This window comes from Dendronephthya gigantea, unplaced genomic scaffold (genome assembly GCF_004324835.1).
Source record: "Dendronephthya gigantea isolate DGI-Jeju-01 unplaced genomic scaffold, DenGig_1.0 000325F, whole genome shotgun sequence".
In the NCBI taxonomy this organism is placed as follows: Eukaryota; Metazoa; Cnidaria; class Anthozoa; order Malacalcyonacea; family Nephtheidae; genus Dendronephthya; species Dendronephthya gigantea.
Genome location: NW_021163335.1, coordinates 1 through 23239, shown reverse-complemented (window position 1 = coordinate 23239; position 23239 = coordinate 1). Strand labels below are relative to the sequence as shown.

The 23239-nt window shown below is 36.7% G+C and overlaps 3 protein-coding genes and 1 long non-coding RNA gene across 4 annotated transcripts; 2 read left to right on the top strand and 2 right to left on the bottom strand.

The window, feature by feature from the left end:
• Positions 1–527: 527 nt before the first annotated feature.
• On the bottom strand, positions 528–9193 carry LOC114541944 (cilia- and flagella-associated protein 61-like). Its single transcript, XM_028561734.1, has 38 exons — positions 9081–9193; positions 8829–8982; positions 8575–8722; positions 8375–8451; positions 8200–8267; positions 7834–7963; positions 7679–7746; positions 7448–7512; positions 7263–7327; positions 7194–7231; positions 6932–6995; positions 6777–6816; positions 6597–6665; positions 6420–6490; positions 6252–6341; positions 6076–6112; positions 5929–5994; positions 5677–5814; positions 5187–5261; positions 4989–5041; positions 4834–4909; positions 4694–4744; positions 4522–4598; positions 4315–4407; positions 4147–4233; positions 3713–3969; positions 3212–3385; positions 3015–3130; positions 2546–2594; positions 2335–2464; positions 2142–2181; positions 1927–2050; positions 1779–1855; positions 1516–1623; positions 1342–1445; positions 1162–1252; positions 987–1046; positions 528–895 (listed from the first exon to the last, which is right to left on the bottom strand). The coding sequence occupies exons 2-38, from the start codon at positions 8972–8974 to the stop codon at positions 755–757; spliced, it is 3363 nt and encodes a 1120-aa protein (XP_028417535.1). The 5' UTR covers positions 8975–8982; positions 9081–9193; the 3' UTR covers positions 528–754.
• An 88-nt stretch (positions 9194–9281) lies between these two features.
• Positions 9282–13627, bottom strand: LOC114541957. Its single transcript, XM_028561743.1, has 5 exons — positions 13548–13627; positions 10829–11026; positions 10278–10544; positions 9918–10202; positions 9282–9760 (listed from the first exon to the last, which is right to left on the bottom strand). The coding sequence occupies exons 3-5, from the start codon at positions 10402–10404 to the stop codon at positions 9630–9632; spliced, it is 543 nt and encodes a 180-aa protein (XP_028417544.1). The 5' UTR covers positions 10405–10544; positions 10829–11026; positions 13548–13627; the 3' UTR covers positions 9282–9629.
• Positions 13628–15243: 1616 nt separating this feature from the next.
• On the top strand, positions 15244–17180 carry LOC114541946. Its single transcript, XM_028561735.1, has 2 exons — positions 15244–15361; positions 16049–17180. Exon 2 carries the CDS (start codon positions 16063–16065, stop codon positions 17029–17031), a length of 969 nt encoding a protein of 322 aa, XP_028417536.1. The 5' UTR covers positions 15244–15361; positions 16049–16062; the 3' UTR covers positions 17032–17180.
• Positions 17181–20668: 3488 nt separating this feature from the next.
• LOC114541947 lies at positions 20669–21695 on the top strand. Its single transcript, XR_003689421.1, has 3 exons — positions 20669–20756; positions 21029–21068; positions 21555–21695. It is a non-coding gene; the product is annotated as an uncharacterized LOC114541947 (long non-coding RNA).
• Positions 21696–23239: the final 1544 nt, after the last annotated feature.

Below are 23239 nucleotides of genomic sequence, written 5' to 3'. Positions count from 1 at the left end.
AACAATGGGACCGTAATTAATGTTGCAAATTACGTTTTTCTAGCTCGTTAGAACGACGCATTAGAGTTTCTAAATCGAAATTTTCTTAATGTAAAGAAAGTGTATACGTGTATGCACTAGAAATCGTATTTTTCCTGAGGTGATTTGTATGAAGCTTGGGTAAATACCTTTCAAAACACGTGCGGGGATTTTCCCAAGGGGAGTGTGCACATGTGAACGCGTGCATTATGGCATTAGTATTTCCCAATAGCCCTTTGTTTCGTCAGAATATCACAAGTACCCCTTAACGGGACCATGCACACGACATTATGGAGCCAAGGAAGATATTCTCAACAGTTGATATTCTAGTGCAAAATTCACATCATCTTTCAACCTTATCCAACCAAATGTTCCAGCCTTCCAGATGAGAGATCAGACAGGTCGTCTTTCCACAACCGATTCGCTTCAGTTCAATAGGAGGTGGAGCAAGAATAGAGCCGAGAATAGATTTGTTTTCATTGATTCATTCTTATGGCAGATATGGTATGATGGTCCTATCTGATCAAATAACACCTTAATAACTTTCCTTCATCATTCTCGCCGTTTCTCCATCCTGCGTCTGTGAGGAAACCAAACCCGGACAACTTAAGTCTAAACACATACGCAATGTCTTCCTATGCGGTGACAGACAAAATCTTAGGAATTCTCGTAAAATACATCGTTCTTAATTTGTACACAATTTACAATATTGATTTCTAGAACTGAGGTAAACACATCACACCATTTCTGGTTTCGCATACATTGGCAGGTGAGCGGAGTTGTAAGTGATGAAGTTCAATAATGTTTTTTCAATCTCCGTTTTCGCTGGCGATTTCATGTAACTTCGTGCCAGACTGTCGCGATCTGCAGGCGATAACTATATTAAGGAGAAAAAGACAATACGTTTAACATCAATCCTTCCACAATCCACCATTCGAATCCATCCGTAAAAGGGATACTAAACTCACCTCCAAATCTTCATCAATTAGTTTCTTGACTTTATCTTTCATAGTTTCCAAATCATGACCCTATGATAAATAAAACATTACGTACGACTGTAAGAATCACCTTCTCGTCAGTCCACACAAAAACACCCTTTGGTCCAATGACAGAAGTTAAGAGTTTCGTATATTCAAAACTGACCTTTACACTAGAAAGAATCTCGCGTATTTCTGCTCGCAAATCTTTGAAACGATCATGGAACATTGCCACACACCAACTCTCCTTGAAGTAACTGTAAATAAATATGAAATACTCTTCATAAGCTGTAGATTAAACAAGGTATAGAGTTTATGTCTACAAGGAAGATATAAATGCACGTACCTATAGAAATCTGTAATAAGACCTTCGCTATAACGTTGACACAAATTATTGAGATATCGTTCATGGATGCCGTACAGGCAGATAAGGTTACCAACATCGATTTTCTGCAAGACATAAAGTTTATGAATATTTGATAGAGTTGTATTGTAGTTAGGATGAATTGCAGAGTCTTACTTGTTTACACAGACACGTTATCGTTTCAATGCTGTTATATTGATTTATATGAAGTCTGAAATATCCCTTTTCTTCATCCCCAGGGGCACCAGTTGTGAGGACATTACCCTAGATTTTATTTCATAAAAGAGTATATTATAGTTGTCTTTATTAATTCGACGACATACATTAGCACCTTGAAGAAGAACTGACACTAGTGCACTGTTACTGGTTTTTTCCCCGAAGATATATTTAACTCTGCAGAGTGTAACTGTGTTACTTACATAATCTGGTTGAGCCATTAGCGAATCAAGGTGAATGTTTAACGTCGGTTTACCAACCTGAAGGTAATGAAAGCCTCCTTAAAAAGATAAAAAATGTTTTAAGTAGCAAGGTATTAAGAGGTGTAAAGAGCACACGATCTTTATTTACCTGGCAAAATTGCAGAAAATATCTTTGGTTCTTTAAAAACTGGAACAAGACTGGCTTCGTTATCCTTGGTTATTGTCGATGACTGAAGAGTTGGATCGAAGAGAGGCATCATTGACTCTGCAAGCTGTGAAGAAGAAGACGATATGACAACTGACATCAACCAAACAGACATTGACGAAATTTAAAACGAGCTGGAAAACATGTTAGTTACCTACCAATTTTCCAACTTCTTTTGAGTTAAAATTTGCATGAGTCCTACACGACAACAAAAACAATGCGAAATATATTAATTTCAGAATCTCCTGAGATATATGAACTATAGGATATGAACTATTTATGAACCATATAAGTCTAATAATGTAGAGTCTAATAAAGCGGCTTTCTTAGAATGAGATGATAATGACTAACCACGACTCAGAATGATAACGTCTTGCGAATTTTGTAAGCGGACCAGCAGCGCGTATTGCTGGATCATTTGTCAGAAATTCCTTGTCCACCACGAGTTTTCCATCATACACCAAACAACTGTCGTTGATCGCTAAAAGGAAAGGTTGTTTACAGTCAATAGCCGTGGACTACTAAGTTAAATCTTGACTCGTACATGAGAATTGCCACGAACCTTTGTAAGCTTCGTAATCAACCTTTTCATCTTGAAAGCAGAAAAATGCCTACACGAAGCAATACGAAATCAATGGAGGCCTTCTTCAAAGCGTCTTTAGTTTTTAGAGTAAGAAAAACGGCTCTATATATTGGTTAAATGAATTAGGGAGAGAAATCCGTGACTCTCGAAAAAGCCTTACACCAGCGAATCGGTTATTAATCCATGCTCAGTAAATTCTAAGTACACGCATTAAATCCTTGAGATTAGGTTAGGATTAGGGACAAAGTCTTAGAATAGGTTCATGGTTGATTACGGTGGACCCTAAATCTGGTTCTAATCCCAACCTAATCTCAGGGATTATCTGTATATTTAGGATTTACTAAACATAGAATTAACCAACGATCTCAAAGTGAGAGTAGTTTTCGCTCAGGAACGACTAGTGGACAGGAGAGATCTCGAGGCAATCTTCTCTGTTGGTTATTAGTACCTGACATTCAAGCATCAGTGGTTTATTGCTGGAGGTAAACGAGGCATTATTCAATAAATTTGATCCTTCCTGATGATTCCACCTTGCAAGCGTGTAGTTCTTGTATAAAACGACACCTTGAGGTGAAGAAAAAGAGAAATGAACCTCGAAAAGATCTCGAAGAAATCTTAATTTATTTCCACAGTATCCACAAATACCTGCGTCCTGTAGCGACGTCTCCACAACTCTCTCAATATCGGGATTATTAAAAGATGACGGAAGACTGGATGGTGGTTGGACCATAACGAGACGTGTTCCAGGTATTCCACAAGTCAGAGCACATTGGATGAAGGTGTGAGATGAGAGTGACGCACCATAGATGACAGCTTTACCTAAAACAGAGTATGGATTACATGAGGTAGTGCACGCATGTGTTTACACTTGCTGCGATTAAAGGTCAACCATGACAATGTTCTTTTGATATATGTTAACGAGTGGATAAGTTAGGGATGTATTAATAAGAGCACTTATACATCAGAGCATCGGTAACTGTACGCTCTTTCACATCCATCAAAGAAAGAAAATCGCAGGCGAAAATTGTTTGCAAGTGATGTCAGAAAGCTTTGAATTTCCAATACACTTCAATGTTGTAAAGGTTGGATTTTCAAAACTTGTTAACACGAGAGAAAGTAGGATGGATCTAGTTAATACAAACATACCTTCATCGCGGGCGAAAGAGGTTTCCATCCACTGTAATATGGCTTGAACATCTTGATGTGAGTTAATGGTGAAGACATTATCAGGCAATGTGCCGCGATACACCTGATCCCGGCTGCGAGGAACCTCAGCTGTTGTCACCAGAGTATTGACATCAGCGCCACTCGGAATGGCGATCTGGTACTGCTCACCACAACACAACACCAGGTAATCGTAGGGTACTTGGTGTCCGTCTAACGTACTGATCACTTTGTGTACCCTGGAAATCATGACGCACAAGTTGAAGATCAAACGAGAATGGAAGTCTATTTGTGAAACTGGCTCGTGTTTGGGGACTATGAAACCGTGGTAATGCAAAGTCAACTCTCATGCAACGCTTGTTTTCCTTAAAACAAGGGCAAGGCGTGATCAATAAAAGATTATTATAAATCTCTACCTATCAATTCCCACCATCTTGTCTTCAACTACACTAATCCAAGTTTTAAGTGACATATGAGCGTGGTTCTCTCGGGTATAACAACAACTAGAGAAAAGAAAAAGAAGACCATTTTACCGCGACTTTCAACGACCGCTGGAGAGAAAGAAAAACAAAGAAATCTCGCACCTGCTTGGTCTCATCTCATCGCCATTGCTACCCACGTCGGTTGGAAGACCTTGTGGTGATATGAGAGAAATGTTTTTGAAGTGAAGATGTGGACTGTAAGAAAAAGATTGAATCATCACGATGGTAAATTGACATGCAAAAGTGAGAAAAAAAACTGACCAGGAAAATATTTAACAAAAACTTCAGAGATGGGAGAGCATTTCTTACCAGAAACAGAATCTTTCCAAGAAGGAAATGCCAGTATCTGAGGCGCCAACAACAACTATTCTTGCGTTTATTACCACCTGTCATATAAATACACATGAGCTATTCTGATAGGGCTGAACGCGAGGTGGATTTCTTACACAACAGTCAGCAGCACAAACTTCACAATTTTTACCTTTGGTTCTAACGTTAACTTTCTGTTTAGATGGTACAAAGCATAGTACTCCTGAAACGAAGTTAAGAGACATCATTTCCTGTGAGAAGAGGAAGACGATATTCTGAAACCTAATTTCATCAAATCGACTATAAAATCACCTCTTTCTTCAAAACTTTCTCAGACGGAGCATTGATGCCAAGAACGTCTTGTTGGTAAATAATCTGACGACGTCCTCTGAAGATAAAAATGAAGATATGGCTTGCAGGTCTTGACAATAGTTACAGATCAAGTGTTACAAAAGTTACTACTGTACCTCACAGGGACGAGATCACTGAGACATGAGATGACGGAGTATAACTTCGTGCCCTAAAGTAAAGTTAGTCTGTGTTGGAGGAAAAAGCGGAATAGAATACAGAAGGTGATGGAAATTTCTGATAGCGATGATGGTTGTCAGTGGATACCCGACCATTGAAGCTTATTGTACAATTGTTAAATGTGAAGTGATGCTTACCGACAGGCTGGGTCTCACATTTTTTGGATACAAGGCGTAATACAGACACGACGTGTGAGATAACCGAAGCACTTCCTAAACAATTGCATAAGATTAGGGGCAGATTAGAGAGGATGTTAGAGAGAGGGAATATGACGTGATAAGGAAGTGGTGAAAGATTGTGCATAGTTAGAAAGAGGGGTGGGTGTGGAGGGTGTGAGTTAGAGAGAGAGACGAAGTATTAGAGTGGAGGAACTTCGGAAAGTATACTAAGGTTGGAGTGTGCGTATTAGAGTGAGGATAGGTGTGGTAGGCGCGCGTTAGAGAGGCTTCGTATTGGAGTGAGGTTAAGTGAGGGAGGGTTCACGGCATCCAAGATACGTATATTATGAGTTACAGGAGACGGTTAGATTGGACAGGGGAATACAAGCGAATGTTGGGGTCGTGTTTAACGCTCAGTAATCGACCAGCTCAGCGCCCAGGCTGGGAATATTAAAAATATAGTACAAACCTTTAGGAAATGCCTGGTATAATGACGAAAGATCGGGTTGAGAGTGAAGTGATAGAGATGAGAGTGTTCTTCTCGTTGATGGTAATTATAATAAATAAAATCCTCCACAGCATAATGAGCGCGAATGAATTCAATGTCCTGAAGAAATAAACAAGGATCCAAGTTAACTTAATATGCATGCAAAATTACATCAAATGGCAGAACTTTTGAGCCGTTTGATTCAACGATGGCGTTGAAATACCTCTTCTTGACTAACACAGCCACGCCAATGACTTGATTCGTACATTCTGCAACGAAGACCTGAAGTTTCTGGCCATCCTGCAAGGCATGCGAACAAGATTACTTAAAACTTCTTCACAAAGACACAAAATCTCGCAAGGAGCAATGATTCCTACTTACCTTGTCTCGGCGAGCTGTGTTGTACTGTACAATGTCCCTGCATTGGAGGTAAAAAAAGGACTCATATTATGTATAATGCACACGATATTTGCACACGATATTTGCACACGATATTTGGATACGATATTTGGACACGATATTTGAGAATTCAGAGTAATATACCAAGATATAATCACCTCAGTATGTAATCAGAACCTGAAACATCTTTAACAATGTTTTCTATCCCAGTGAGATCGTCAGACACTGCTGGCCTGACGCTGATGGTCCTGGAAGAAAAACAAACTCATGCAGCGATGAGGATGTAACTTCTCTCGCAAACGAACTAAAAGCAATCCAGGACATACCGAAGAAGACCCCAGCGATGAAATACGTAGAGTTCGTGAGAAATCGTTGCATCAACTTTAGGTGTGACCCTCTGTAAGAAAGAAATTAAAGTTCAGTTAACCACCTCCCAAGCTGTCTTCTTTTTCTTGTGGTACCAGTTGGTGGTCTTCATCAAATCCACGAGATTCAAACTTTACCGTAAATTCGTGAACCAACGGAAACTCGTTAACGATGTGCGGCATCGTGATGACACAGTAATCTTTATCCTAGCAAGAAACATAGACGTTTGTGTTTTAGTTTCATTCCAATCTCACTGCTGCAACAGTTGGACATAACTTTGGATGATTAATGGGTGATATTCTTCATCATCTACTCACCGGGAAAAGTTTAAACGCAGCAGGAAGAAAATCCATCGACCTAAAATGTATTGGAATACGTTCAACAGGGAAGCTGGGTTTGACGTACAGGCCAGAATTGTGTTTATGACCTAAATATTAGCACCAGAATCAACCGAATTCATCAGCTAGTTTACCTGGCTTCGTATTTTTCATCAATACAGAAAAGTTCAACGCAAAACACACTGGCTTTCTCTTGGCCTGAAAGAAAACCATTTGAGTGCAAACAACTCCATTGAGGAAAATATCAATTACAACAACTACATAACTACCTCAAACACTGTACCATATAGCACCTCCATACTAAAGCACTGTGTGCATCACACCAATCACCCACACATATATACCTTGTCTTTCAAGCACTATTTCTATAAATATTTCACTCCAAAAACAGCTTACTTGAATTACTGTCACCAGATGCCAGGGATGATTGCTTTCTAAATCATTGAAAGGAGAGAGGTCAAATATTCACTCAACAATTGCACATTGACATTTGTGCTTATACTCATAAAACCAACAGCTGTTCCATTCACCTGGAAGAGAAATATGTCATTTCATTGCAATTTATATATTTTCATTGCATACTACCAAAATGAGTACATATTTCATTGCTACTGGCTGGACAGCCATGAATACAATATATCTCTGCTTACGTCTGCCACTAGACACTTGTTCTCATCATCTTCAGCTTCAATGAGATCATTGAGAAAGAAATCCCCTAAAATGAAATCCATTACATCCAAGGATTATGGACACAGTAGAATTATGATTTATGCATTCATAAACAATTTTAGCCTCGCACTCTGCACACAAACTTAGGTTTGAAGATGTTCCCAATTGTTACTGTGGTAATAAATAATTTTTTGTATGGCTAAAGCTCATACCATATGAATTGATTAAAGTTTCACTTTGTTCATCAAATATAGGAATGAGGTCATCATGATCCTCAACACTAAGAATAGGAAACACAATTAATAGATTAGTGGGAGATATCTCTTCCACATTCTGCAGGTGAAAGGTGACAGGTAAATATACTTACGTTGCTGCTCTCATATGCAGCTTTGGCGAATGTTCAAATCTATGGCAGACATAAACAGTGCCATTGAGTTCCTCCTTGTTGAAATTTTCATTACATTTGACAACATTGAACAACTTCTCTAATGGTTGGTCTGAAAAACATGGTACATACATGAAGACTAAATATTAGGATAAAATACATTCTTGAACATATGGTGGGAAGTTCTATCCAGAGGGAAGAAAGCTGGAAGCAGTTGGGATCGAGGGAATTAAGCCTTGGATCGGGCACCACCATGGTTGGTGCAAATCTGAAAGACTTAGGGATCTATACTACACTCTAATGAAATAATCTCTTATTACCTTTTTATCAAAAATTCATAGATCTTACCTTTTTGAGCACTTGGTGGAATAACAAGGAAAATATATTCAATGTAGGGTGCAGTATTAAACACTGTCCTATGAATAAAATATGCAATATTATATAAGGTCAAATGTACTGTACAGTACAATAAAAGAATGCTTGCAAATTGAACAATATTCTATAGTAGAAATAAGATATTTACCTTAAAATCTCTGAGGCACAACCCTGTACATAGTCAGGTTTTGATGTGAAAAAGTTCAGGAACAATGAGTTTAAAGGCTGAAACAAAAAGAGTTTTAAATCCACAGTTGTCCATATTTGAGTGATAAAAGTCAACAGTACATTGATTGCATTGTTGTAAATAGTGGAAAAAATATAAATTCTCCGTAATTCTTAACTTACAGTCGCCTTGACAGACTCGAAACTTTCTTGAAATAATTTCTCCCATTTTGCCTGGTCCACGGAAAGATTTGGATAATCGAAAAATGCGCCACTAGCAACAACCTCGTCTTCTGAACTCACTAAACTAACGGCTAGGTTCGCCTTCTCACTGAAATGAATCAACAAAAATAGCTAAGCTTTTATTCAAAATTTAGTTTATGAGTTTCTTTAAATAATAAAATTTTACGGAGAATACAAAGAAAATCATAACATACATTACGCGTACGATATCAACTCGTCCAAACAGTTCAAATGTGGCGCTGGTGATCAATTTTTCTATCGCAGGAGCATCAATAGACTCGGTTCGACGGGCAGTTAAAACAACTTCTTGATTCTCTTCCATATCAGCTTGATTTTGCATCAACCAGCCTTCATATAAACAATATATTTTGCAAGCCTCATTCCTTGCTTATATTTAAAATACGCTCAGATTCATAGATATTATAACATGAGTAAGTTTCCCTTACCAGTAATGCAAGGATTAAAGTTTTCTTAGTTTGATATTTTCTTGTTTTTTTCACTCAAATTTACTTATTTTGCCATTTTCTTATATTTTCGTCCACCATGATAACGGTTGCTTAGCAACAGCTGCTCTCGCCACCAGGTCGCTTTCAATGAAACGCGATTGTGAAATGCGCAAAATATTCATTAAAATTGCCAATGGTTCATCAATAATTTATTTCAATTCTATCGCAGCATGCACAGAAATCATTTAAATTTTATTTATACTCGATTTATACTTTCAGTCTAGTTATAACAGATACAACTTAGTTTATAATTATTGTTATTTACATTTATATTTATTAGCAGGAAGTTTACAAGCTTGGCCGACCAGATATATGATACAGATTCAGCCATTTCTTCCGGTTTTTTCTCACTAAGCAAGGAGCTTCATGCGAAAGATTATATCTAAGCCAGTCGAACGAGTTAGTCTGGACTTCGAGCTGTTTTAGAGTTAAGTACAGTTTAACTACGTTAAAGAGTGCGTTATGGATAAATTATTTAAAATACAACTTTCAGAAAAGCCAAAGAATCGCGCACAAGGCTAAAATGACTGCCCACAGTTTCACAGGATAACTTGAGAGGAGCGAGGCCGTGGACCTTGCATCTTTCGATGGTTTGAGTTTGTCTGTTTTCCCTGGTTTAACTAAACCAAAATAAAGAAAGTATCTCCTAATGGATTCATTCTATATAAATATTATATATATATATATTATTAATATATATTATATATATATATTATATATAATATATATATATATTATATATATATATATATACGATTTATCTATCATAAAACTTACCAGTTGTCTGGGCTTTTTCCATCAACTTTAGCTCTTTTTCAACCATCTCTTTTTTCTCCTTCAAAATAGTTTCACAAAGCGCTGCTATTATTTCATCAGCCATGAGCTCTCCCTTCCACTTAGCGAGATGTGCGATGCCAATTTGACCATATTCTGATAACTTTGCGAGCATGTTTGGTCGCCCCAGCTTCCAGCCAAGACCACTTCCTGGTTTTGGATATGAAACTTTCTCCTTTTGAAAAACCTTTTGTTGCGCAGCGCTGCCGTTGAGAAACAAATGAATTCCTAAAATAATGAAACAGAATAATCATTTGGTAGCAAGACATGAATCAATGGTACAAATAAAATATAGCACGTTACCTTCATTTGTGGTCCAATGGAAAGTCACGTGCACCCAATTTTTAGCAATAAGTTTTGATGTAATCTTCCAGGTATGCGACAACGTGGAGACCTCAATGACGAATAACTTATCTCGAACGGTAAACATGACTCCAGGTCCTGTATCGCCTCTGTTATATTCACCAGTGCTGAGAAGAAACTCACCACGGACGTAATATAACCAGAAAGAGATGGTGAAGCCGTCAGTACATTTTGACGGACTGTTCGTGCAATCAGAACCCAAGATTCCTAAGATGAAAATGGAAAACGAGATTTCTAGCGAGTATAGCGATACACTCAGTTTGTCCTAGTTTTAGCCATGCAGGTTGTTTCACAAATTAAAGCTTGTTCAGAGCTTCCATAAGTTTGTTCAAGCCTTCAAAACGCATGCGATTCACAAATGAAAACCTCCCAATATGATATTAGTCTTTATAGATGAGAAACTTTAGGGATGGAAACCGCTTGCATGTCTCAGCAATATTGCAAGATATACCTTCCACTCTTCCGGTCTATAATAATAATCGTATACAAACCTAGGTTTATCCAATCATCTTCGCCGTCTAACAGCAGAGCTGGACCAAAAAGCTTCGTATTGTTCAACTTTGCACCATTCTCAATCTTCGCATGCGCAAAACTTCGACTAACTGAATCCAAGCTTATGTTGCCGGCTGAGATGTTCTTCAACGGCCAATAATGATCAGCAGTGTCATATATGGAATTTTTGCTCTCGCCTGAAAGAGTCGAACTTTAGTTATAGCAAAACATAATCTTATCAGAAGGGATTAGCAGTTAGCTTCTTTAAGAAATTACAGAGGGATTGATCACAAACGATAACTTTTTGGATTTTCATGGGAAAGATTATATAGTTCTTTTTTATATTTCATAGCAAAACATGATATTATTTGGGACTTATGCATGTCTGTTTCCTTAAACCTACCTCAAGCACCGATGTCGTAGGCTGTTAATAATAAAGAGACGATTCAAGGAATATAAGTTAATGCTTTGTCACAACCATTTCCTTGCTGTTCGGATAAATTTTCTTCAAATTTGGTCAACAAAAAACTGGTTCAAAGATTCATTGTAACGAATTATAGAGGGACGAGTTTATTCAGTTATTTAGTTTATAAAGAAACATTTTTGTTCGACTGATTTATAGTACTGTGAGTGTAATCGGTTAGTCACACAGTGTATATATCTTTCATAATGGATGTTGTCAAGACCAGAATTTTCTCTTCCCTAATATGTTCGATAATTTAGCATTTCAAGTAGATGAAAATGCACAAACGTCACGTTGTCTCCCTTGAGTATTTTTATAAAACAATTATGAAATACCAAATAGTTTTCCTGAGTAAAACTCCAGTGCTTTCGTGTTGTTCCATGCACTTCAGAAACTGTAAAAATACGGTCGCTTAGCTTGTATGGCGGTTCCATTACGCTTTTTTCACAAGAGGAAAAGCTTGATTTTAAATGTTTTAGATTGAATTATTTATTGGGAAAAGACTCTCTTATTGATCAGTCAAAACACAATTTCTACTGATGTTGCACTTAAAGAGAACGAGTGAGCTTTGAGATTTGTGCCGGCATTTTTGCATCTTTGATACAGAAGTGGTTTCATCTTTCTTTGTACTATATTTAAGTACATGCATGGTACAGGCTAAAAGCTTCTTTTGTGTGACATTTTGACACAGCTCACTGAGAATTGCGAAGCTAATTGACCCACAATATGAATTAAACAGCATATTATTCAGATATACAATCAAATATTAGTTGCCTTTGTGAATGTAAAAAGGCGAAGAATGTTTTTGAAAATCTTTGAAAAAAACAATTTTCATGGGAATTAAGGTCTAAATATAGGTCTTCATTATGAAGTTTGCCCCAACGTTTGAGTCACGGTGAGGGTGTTTCGAGAGTATATATATGCATGGGTTGCTTGCATGATTTTCATGCTATATTTTAACGACAATTTTCAGAAAATTTCAACTCAAATTTCACGAATAGAATCATGATTAAGGGTAGTCCTAAGGTGAACCTTAAGTTTGAAAATGAGGGAGAAATCAACGTACTGAATTGGTTTCACTGTAATCGTTGTATAAAGTATAATGAACAGTTGTTTTTCTTTCAACAATAACTGTATTTATTACCACTTAAATATATTTAATGAAAAAAATCCAATTCCTTCGACTTCGTTCATCTGCATGTTTTGCTAAGAAGTTGAGAGCTATCTTTTTCCAAAAAGTTTACCTATGTACTTGTCTTCAACGCGTATATAATAGCCAAACTACATCGAATTTCATTTCAAAAAGCCATAAACCACCTTTATTCGTGTAAGCACCTTGAACGAAAAGCTCACTATGCCGTCTTATTATCCCTGTTATGGTCAAATTAATTTTCAATAGCTCGCCAAGTTTAATAAAAAACCCCTGTGAATAACTGACTAGAAATTATCAAGGGCTTTTAATAACTCGCCGAACACAAAGCAAAGGTCTAAATTAAATTATCCTCTCTTTATCTGTTTTAGAATTACTGTTCGGTTTGGGGAAAACACATATCTCTTATCTGGCCATCGGATAAGACGAAGTGCGATTATACAGTCAAAAACACTTTGCCATTCGAGAGAACGGGTTTTCATTAACGATTAAACATGTCACGAGCTATGTAGGAAGCTATTAGTGTAGGTCTGATAAACTCAGTATAGTGAACCTTGAGAGGTATCCCACTAACAGCTCAGCATGCGGGAGTCATCCTTCACACAGGAAGGTCGTCAGCACAATTTGAAATTTCGTCATCGTATGGTTTTAAAAATTAACCTAAAAATCTATTTGCGGAGAGCATGAAGACTAATATGTTTCTTCTGTCCTCGCGTGTTATTTATCGGAAAGTTTTAATAAAGGTTCAACAAATGAGTATTCTGAAGCTACTTAATTTGTGGGCAAACAAGCGCTGCCAACTACCGACAATCTCCGCCCCATCATATTCTCAACTTTGACATTACTGTCTCAAACGATATACCTAGAGCATTTCTCAAGCATTTGTTGCTAAATTCTGCTAATGAATGCTCATTACACACGAAAACCCAGACAGTTTTGCCTGAATGCGAGGACAGGATTTCATAAAATCAAACTCCTTGATGGACCCACAAAGTAATCTTCGTCAAAAGTTAACCGTCTTAATGTTCTAGCGATTACAGCACGCTATCTTTCTGATTACGTGCGTTAAGTAAGTTAAAGATGTTTTAGAGTTGATTTTACTTACTTTGGTTGACACAAATGAACAAATAGATCAAAACCAGCCTGAGGTTGCGAACTCTTTTTACGGAGCTTTTTGACGTGCGACGCCATCACGACTAAATGTTTTCTTCTAACATTCTGTCCTTGATTAATTATTGAGAAAGGTTAAAGCACGATGGAAAATTATTCGCTGATTTTAACCAACAATACATACACACTCTGCGGCATGAATATTAGACAAGCATTGTCGACAAGCTCGTTTTTATATGGATGGAGTTATTCTTGGATACCGCAGTGTGGTCTAATCAATTTAGCCGTGAAAACGGAGCGCGGGAGGTGCAACGCGGTATAAATTATTAAGAAAATCGAAAAATTCTTGTGGACCATTTTAAATTTTTTTCGAACTTTCTCGCTAATTCAGTTGAATTCAGCTTTAAATAAAAAGATGCTCTGTGTGAAGAAAGATAGATATTTCAAAGCCAGTGTAAAGCAGATTATAACAATGTCAATGATTGTTTAAAAAGTGCACCTTATAAATGATGATTTGAAATCACACCGAGTCACTCCAAACGCACACGGCTTTGAACTTATCAAGTCCCCTGTCTTGGGATCATTCATGAGATCAATTATAGGCAATTCTTTAAGCATATCAAAGCATCATATTCAAAGCTATACTTCTTTAAACTCCCTAAAAAAATTTTAGTTCGAACCAATCAGTTCTATTCAACAAAACACGCCAATTTCTGGCAAAAAAGAGATGGTCTTGCATGCGACAATGATGTAAGTAAACGGCAAAGCACATGCACCTAAATCTTCCCAATTTACTGCAAGACTACAGCCGCGGGTACGCAAAATATTGCGTTCACGTCACTCTTAATCACAAATGCGTTAAATTAGTCTTAAGCATGATTCTCAAAGCGTTTTGTCGTAGCACCGCGACTCTTAAAGTAATTTTGGAGCAGTGTTTTACCGAGGAATAACTGTTTCAAGAAAGAAATAGATGAAAAAGGTAGCCTTCGAGAAAAACCTACATACGGATGAAGTTTGCGATCCAAAGATAAAATATTCAAGATGATTATATTTCAACTACATAATCATCAAAAAAGTTTAATCATCAATAAAAATACTATATGCAGAATCGACTTTTGACATTGTGTTTAATCTACAGGAAAGGGTGAATCGTGAGCTATGACAGGATATTTCTCTCTTTTCTTTACCTAAAAGACCGTTACTTTAAAACAAATTGTTTTTTTGTCTACAAAGGAACCGCAAATTAATTAGAGGTTGCACAGTCAATACTGATGAAGTTCGTAAACTAATTTGTTTACTTTCCCGATACTCGTCCGCTGCGCGAGGCAATGACATGCTCACAGCAAAAGCCATGGCACTACGGGCAGTTCACTTCAAATCACAGTTCATGTAACGTGCTAAATAACTCCTGGCGTTAAAAGGAATATTACGAAAATACAATTTAATTTTATTTCACGTTACCGAGAAAATGATGAAAATCCAAGACTTCTTGAAGTCGGGAAATTTTCTCAAAGATGTAACTCATCCTCGTCCCCAGGGCCTAGCTCCGTTCCTCTCCTATGTGGAAAGCAACGGAGCTAGGCCCTGGGGACGAGGATGAGATGTAACTCTTTAATGTTTTGTACACTAAATTGAGGCTTTTCAAAGTGAAACGTGACCGTCTTTTAAACTCATGTCCAAACCCCTGTCGGAATACGGGCGCGCGGATTTCGCGTGGGAGTTTGTTCCAGCTGACTGTATGCCTTGTCACAGGTTTGTCGCATAAAACTTGGATTGTTTTTCGCTTGGTATATTGGCGTTTGAATTAAGGTTCGTATAACGAGGAAACATATTACCAACATAATCGATATAAGCTATATAATTACGTATTAATACTTTAAAGGTTAAAACGTATTTCATATTATCTATAAACTTTCGAATCAATCTCCCTGTCTTATCATACGCTGCAGGTGTTTTTAAATAATGCGAATGTTTAGTCAGGATTTAGAATGATATATAAATCTTGTTCGCGGAAATTTAACTTGAAGCCAGACGAGATTTTCGTTTTTCTTGTATTTTTCAAGTATTGTCGTATCACAAGGTAGCGCAGCAGGCACGTTCAAGGTAGCGCACTTCTTTTGTTTTTACATTAGGTTCTTTGTCTTGGATACTTGCTTTTCAAGTATTTTAAAATCATAGGCATAGGGAAATAACACAATGTTTTTCCCGTTGAGAATGACGGCTTCGAATGAAGGCTTCAAATGATGAAGAAAACGTTACTGGATGGGAAGTACCTGCCACGTATTAAAAGACAGGTGGTTTAATTCGAATATTTACAATGGAAACTCCAATGTGATTGAAATATAGCTTAGCGCAGTTCTCCTCCAGTTTATCCGGATCCAAATTATTGTCAACTTGAACCACAATTATTGCCACCAGAACAACAAGTCCAATTATGAATAATCCCTATAACTTGTCTCTTTATCAGTCTACTAAGCAATTTAATAAATTTTGTAGACTAAAGTCCCATAATGTCCACAGTCGCGAGTTTAATTGATTTCGATGCCGACGAGTCGCCGAAATGGCGTACAAAGGGAGCAGAGGTTCCTTCCGTGAAAAAAATGATTGAAAATATCGTAAAATACCAAAATCGCTGGAGCGAGTATAAGAAATCTACTAACAAGGAAACGCTAGACAAGGTCCTTCACAAATCTTTAATAGATTTTATCTATTATGTGAACAACGAGGAAGAGCATGGATACGACACTAAAGAAGAGATTGAATCTTGTCTCGAGGCAAACAATACCTCAGAGCGACCACCTGATATCAAAGGAATAGAAACTTTGAACTTACGAGAAGCTTACCAGTTCCTTTTGAATAAAGTGAAGAATGTCGAAGAGAGCGAAGATGTTGAGAAAGTGCATGGGTTGTTAGAGCAAAGCTTGATGAAGGAAACGCACAAGCTGATCATGAAGGATGTTACGAAACCGAATGTAACCGAGCCTGGTAAATATAGTGAACATCGGCGTTTCACAACGTATAAAGGAGTTGAATATGAATATGCGAAACCAGAAGATATAGAAAGAAAGGTATACGTAATTGTGAACAATCACAATGGTTTGATGAAATATCACGTAAAAGACGAAAAAGATCCAAATGTCCGTGTTTATGTGATGTTCAAGATCTGTAGTTGGTTGTTGTTTGAGCTTTTGGACGTGCATCCATTTGGTGACGGCAATGGTAGATTATGTAGATTACTTTGTAGTTACGTATTGTCCTCAATGACACCTTTTCCGACCCCGATCTACAACGTTTGGACTGAGTCGAAGAAGGATGATTACATTGAAGCTCTGGTAGAAACAAGAGAATCTAAAACCCGTCATCCAACAAGTCTGACAACCATGATCATAGAATCCAATTACTATTGCTGGAAGAAGTTTATCAAAATTCTTGAAAGCATCGATTCATCTCAAAGCGAGATAAAGAACAATACAGAATGAAAACTAAGACTAAATGAGCATGAAAAATTACAATAAATAATGGTTAAAAATCGAACAGGAGTGCATTCAATGCTAAAATTATATTACTTATTAATTATATGTATATCCTCTGTAATCAAAAAGGGACAAAGATCAATTTATTGAATATTATCATCAAATATTAGCACGATAATTCTTAGTAAATAGCACATTTATAATAATTTATCATAATTTAACTTCCGCAATAAATATTTTGTATTCTGAATGTTGATTTTGGCTGCTTGTATAAATATTAGAATGATTTTTATTAGCTATGGGCAAAAGTGAAATTACAACTCACAAAGTGTGTCTATCGCACTTCTCTAAACCAATGAAATTTCAGTTGCATATAATTCAGACAAGGTCCTAGGACGCGATGAAATATCGGCTTAAACTGAGCTAGTTAAAATGACGCTACTTAATTACGCCTGTTACGGCTTTCTCCTGAAAATGACGGGGAAATTACGTTTTGAAGTGCAAAGTAAATATCGCTGCTTATAAAACGTTCTTTAGCGGGGTCTTTATGTGTTCCGGCGCTCTTAAAACATACAATTGGCAGACGTTTTTAACCCAAAACAAAGTCTAAAAGGTGTGTCCCGACCTATTATATAAAAGAGCCTTGCAGAGGTTCAAATAAGCAACAGTTGCATGACGTTGAAGACTTGAAGTATACTGCGAACACACAGTAAATTAGCTCGTAAATTGGGTCATGGCTAACTGGAACAGATCTATGCTTTGCTTGGTCGTTATATTGTGCGTATGGAATGTGTGCTATGGTAAGCCATCATGGCAGGAGTGGCTTCGTGACAGGGACATGGGCAGCGAGAACAGAGCGCCAGAAAAACGATCTGAGTTGAATGAAAAACCAGAGCAAGTGAAGAAGACATGCAACAGTTGTGACTGTTGTCCTACTAGTAGATGTTATGCAAATATTTGTATGTATTAAAAATGAACGAACTTCGCCGGGCAATCCACTAGAAATAACGCTTAAAAATTACTTCTATTATGTGTAATATGGTATATAACATGCATGTGTATAACAATTAGATGACAGGCTGATTCAACAAGAACAATAAAATAACATAAATTCAATGATGGGTCTATTGTCGTAATGATATTTGAATTTGAACAGGCCGCAGCCTTCCGAAGTCAGACTTCAAATCGCAAAGAACGTTACGAGGAAATGTTTGCAATGTTGCATTGAAATATTCCAAATGTTTCACTGTAGGTTAGCTATAGGGGATACCTTCAATTTTAGGTCGACTGTTTTGCCATTAGAAATTAATTTTAAGGGTGTCGTTTTTTGTGTGAAATAATGCCCTTGAAAGTTTGAGCCCCCAACTAAATGCCAACTTTAACTTGCTACCTCCCCCCCTGCTCTTATTAGATCCAAAATATTCTTCATCATAACTTTCAATAGTTTATTATAATGCGGTTCGTCGTATAAACCCTCAACTGGTAGCTATTTATAACAAACCCATTGAACTACAACCATTCTACATTTGACTTGTCACAATAGCAGCGACTGCACACTTCGTTTATCGTTTATTTTCATTTTTTTCCAGCCCCATTTAAGGTGGCTCCCTACAGTTTTAAGAATATTGAAAACTAATGATTTAGATTGAAATTTTTGGCAGGATATTTCTTGCTAAACGAAATGAAATTTTCCAGATATATTAACCAACATTCTAACAGTCAGAAATTGCCCATAAGCATGACGTCATTACCGTTGTTATGGTAACAATGGCGATTCAATATGGCAGACATTTTACCTATTCACGCATTTTACTCGAAAACAAGTTCGGTTACCCCAATTTTTTATTTTATAAAGAGTTTTCTTACAAAAAAATAGAAAATATGAACCAGTTGAAAAAAATTCTATAGAGCCAAAATTATTAAAAATTAAAAAACGTGATTTTTCGTTATAGAAATTTTTTGGCTCCATACAATTTTTTTAAACTTGCTCAAATTTCCCATTCTTTATTAAGAAAACTTTTTATAAAATAAAAAATTGGGGTAACCGAACTTGTTTTCGAGTAAAATGCGTGAATAGGTAAAATGTCGGCCATATTGAATCGCCATTGTTACCATAACAACGGTGATGACGTCATGCTTATGGGCAATTTCTGACTGTTAGAATGTTGGTTAATATATCTGGGAAATTTCTTTTCCTTACCAAAAAATCTCGTGCTAAAATTTTAAATCAAAACCACAAGTTTCCAATATTCTTAAAACTGTAGGGAGCCACCTTAATGTGAAAGCAGTCGATAATCAACACGCACAAAGTTTAGTTTAATTTTCTTCAATTCTGGAGAAATATTGAAACTACAAACAATATGGAAATATATTAAAAGTTTGTATTAACACGGTGTATTCGAAAATAACATGTTCAGAAGCTAAAATTTTAACGGATTCAAACTTTTATATACGTTTTCATATTACCTTCGATAAACATTCTCCTATTATCGTCCGCTAAAAATAAAGTTTTTTTTTAATCATGAATGCAGTAAGTACTAACGTTAACAGCAGCCGTGCACTTGAAACAGCTAAATTGCCTGGGTTTTTCATCAACCCCTCACGGCGTCTTGCATTTCTGCATGAAGTGATTAAAATCACAAGAGCTTTTAGACTTTCGGCGTTTTACTAGTAATAAAGTGCTAACTCGAAACGCTTCCTTCGTTTATCAACAAGTTGAAATTGGTAAATAAATACACGCTTCTAGTTTAAATTGACAAAACTTCAAAGACATCAACAGGAAATTATAAGTCGTGAGTCGTTATGTAAAACTGCCATTTACGCGTTGGTAACGTTTGCTCATAAAGAATGTCAATCATTTGCAATAATAACGAGGGGCATAAGTAATAACAGTCACTCATTTAGAAGAACAAGTACCAGCTAGTGGTAATGATAATTATAAGTTATTTTAAACTATATTTTGACATTTTCTGAGTCATTTTATGGAAACAGACAAACAGTGATGATAGCAATGCTTTATTACAAATGAATCAATATATTATCATCAGAGAACTGGTATTAATAAATTATTGTGTAGGCATGTAATGTTTCACAGAAGCAAAGCTAGAAATCATTGCAAGATTAAAGGTTGCTGTTGTTTGTTTTGTGACCAGACTAAGTGATTCCATGCATGATTATACGTTTTCATAATTACGAGCTCGCGAATAGTTCTTGATAAGATGGCGGGGGATACGATGGGATAACGCTAGGGTAGGATGGGGGGAGGTTATTCAATGGTCAATACTGTTGAAGTTCGTATACTAATTTGTTTACTTTCCCGATACTCGTCCGCTGCGCGAGGCAATGACATGCTCACAGCAAAAGCCATGGCACTACGGGCAGTTCACTTCAAATCACAGTTCATGTAACGTGCTAAATCACTCCTGGCGTTACAAGGAATATTACGAAAATACAATTTAATTTTATTCACGTTACCGGAAAATGATGAAAATCCAAAACTTCTCGAAGTCAGGAAATTTTCTCAAAGACTTAACTCAAATGTTTTGTACATTAAATCGAGGCTTTTTAAAATGAAACGCGACCCTCTTTTAAACTCATGTCCAAGCCCCTGACGGAATACGGGCACGCAGATTTCGCGCGCGTGGGAGTTTGTTTCAGCTGACTATATGCCTACTCAGTCACACGTTTGTCGCATTGGTTGTTTTTCGCTTGGTATTGGCGTTTGAATTAAGGTTGGTATAATGAGGAAACATATTACCAACCATACATATTACCATGCATGCATATAATCAATAAGCTATATAACTACGTATTAGTACTTCAAATTTCAGCAGGTTAAAACATATTTCATATAATCTATAAACTTTCGAATCAATCTTCCTGCCTTATCTTACGCTGCAGGTGTTTTTAAATAATGCGAATGTTTAGTCAGGATTTAGAATGATATATAAATCTTGTTCGCGGAAAGTTAACTTGAAGTCTGACGAGATTTTCGTTTTTCTAGTATTTTTCAAGAATTGTCGCATCACAAGGTAGCGCAGCAGGTAAGATCGCACTTCTTTTGTTTCTAGATTAGGTTCTTTGTCTTGGATACTCGCCTGGAATCAAAAGCCTTTCAAGTATTTTAAAATCATAGGCATAGCAAAGCATATTTTGTTGACGCATGCAAAACAATGTTTTTCCCGTTGAAAATACTTCGAATAATGAAGAAAACGTTACTGGATGGGATATTCTGAATATTCGCTTAAGTACCTGCTAAGTATTAAAAGACAGGAGGCTCAATTCGAAAAATATTCATACTATAAGGAAAGACAAGTTCCAAACATCGCCGTGTACTAGAGAAATATTTACAATGGAAACAATGTGATTGGAATATAGCTTAGCTCAGTTTTCTCCTCCAGTTTATCTGGATCCAAATTATTGTCAACTTGAACCACAATTATTGCCACCAGAACAACAAGTCCAATTATGAATAATCCATATAACTTGTCTCTTTATCAGTCTACAAAGCAATTTAATAAATTTTGTAGACTAAAGTCCCATAATGTCCACAGTCGCGAGTTTAATTGATTTTGATGCTGACGAGTCGCCGAAATGGCGTACAAAGGGAGCAGAGGTTCCTACCGTGAACGAAATGATTGAAAGTATCGTAAAATACCAAAATCTCTGGAGCGAGTATAAGAATCTTAACAAGGAAAACGCTAGACAAGGTCCTTCACAAATCTTTAATAGATTTTATCTATTATGTGAACAACGAGGAAGAGCATGGATACGACACTAAAGAAGAGATTGAATCTTGCTTCGAGGCAAGCAGTACCTCAGAGAGACCAACTGATATCAAAGGAATAGAAACTTTGAACTTACGAGAAGCTTACCAGTTCCTTTTGGATGAAGTGAAGAAAGTCGAAGATAGCGAAGATGTCGAGAAAGTGCATGGGTTGTTAGAGCAAAACTTGATGAAGAAAACGCACAAGCTGATCATGAAAGATGTTACGAAACCGAATGTAACCGAGCCTGGTAAATTAGTGAACATCGGCGTTTCACAACGTATAAAGGAGTTGAATATGATATGCGAACCAGAAGATATAGAAAAAAGGTATACGTAATGTGAACAATCACAATGGTTTGATAAAATATCACGTAAAAGAAGAAAAAGATCCAAATGTTCGTGTTTATGTGATGTTCAAGATCTGTAGTTGGTTGTTGTTTGAGCTTTTGGACGTGCATCCATTTGGTGACGGCAATGGTAGATTATGCAGATTACTTTGTAGTTACGTATTGTCCTCAATGACACCTTTTCCGACCCCGATCTACAACGTTTGGACTGAGTCGAAGAAGGATGATTACATTGAAGCTCTGGTAGAAACAAGAGAATCTAAAACCCGTCATCCAACAAGTCTGACAACCATGATCATAGAATCCAATTACTATTGCTGGAAGAAGTTTATCAAAATTCTTGAAAGCATCGATTCATCTCAAAGCGAGATAAAGAACAATACAGAATGAAACTAAGACTAAATGAGCATGAAAAATTACAATAAATGATAGTTAAAAATCGAACAGGAGTGCATTCAATGCTAAAATCATATATTACTTATTAATTATATATCTTCTGTAATCAAAAATGGACAAAAATTCAATTTATTGAACTTATATTGAATATTATTATCAAATATTAGCACGGTCATTCTTGGTAAATAGCACATTTATAATAATTTATCATAATTTAACTTCTGCAATAAATATTTTGTATCCTGAATGCTGATTTTGGCTGCTTGTATAAATATTAGAATGATTTTTATTAGCTATGGGCAAAAGTGAAATTACAACTAACAAAGTGTCTATCGCACTTCTCTAAACCATGCAATGAAATTTCAGTTGCATATAATTCAGACAAGGTCCTAGGACGCGATGTAATATCGGCTTAAACTGAACTAGTTAAAATGACGCTACTTAATTACGCCTGTTACGGCTTTCTCCTGAAAATGACGGGGAAATTACGTTTTGAAGTGCAAAGTAAATATCGCTGCTTATAAAACGTTCTTTAGCGGGATCTTTATGTGTTCCCGCGACTCTTAAAACATATAATTGGCAGACGTTTTTAACCCAAAACAAAGTCTAAAAGGTGTGTCCCGACCTATTATATAAAAGAGCCATGCAGAGGTTCAAAGAAGCAACAGTTGCATGACGTTGAAGACTTGAAGTATACTGCGAA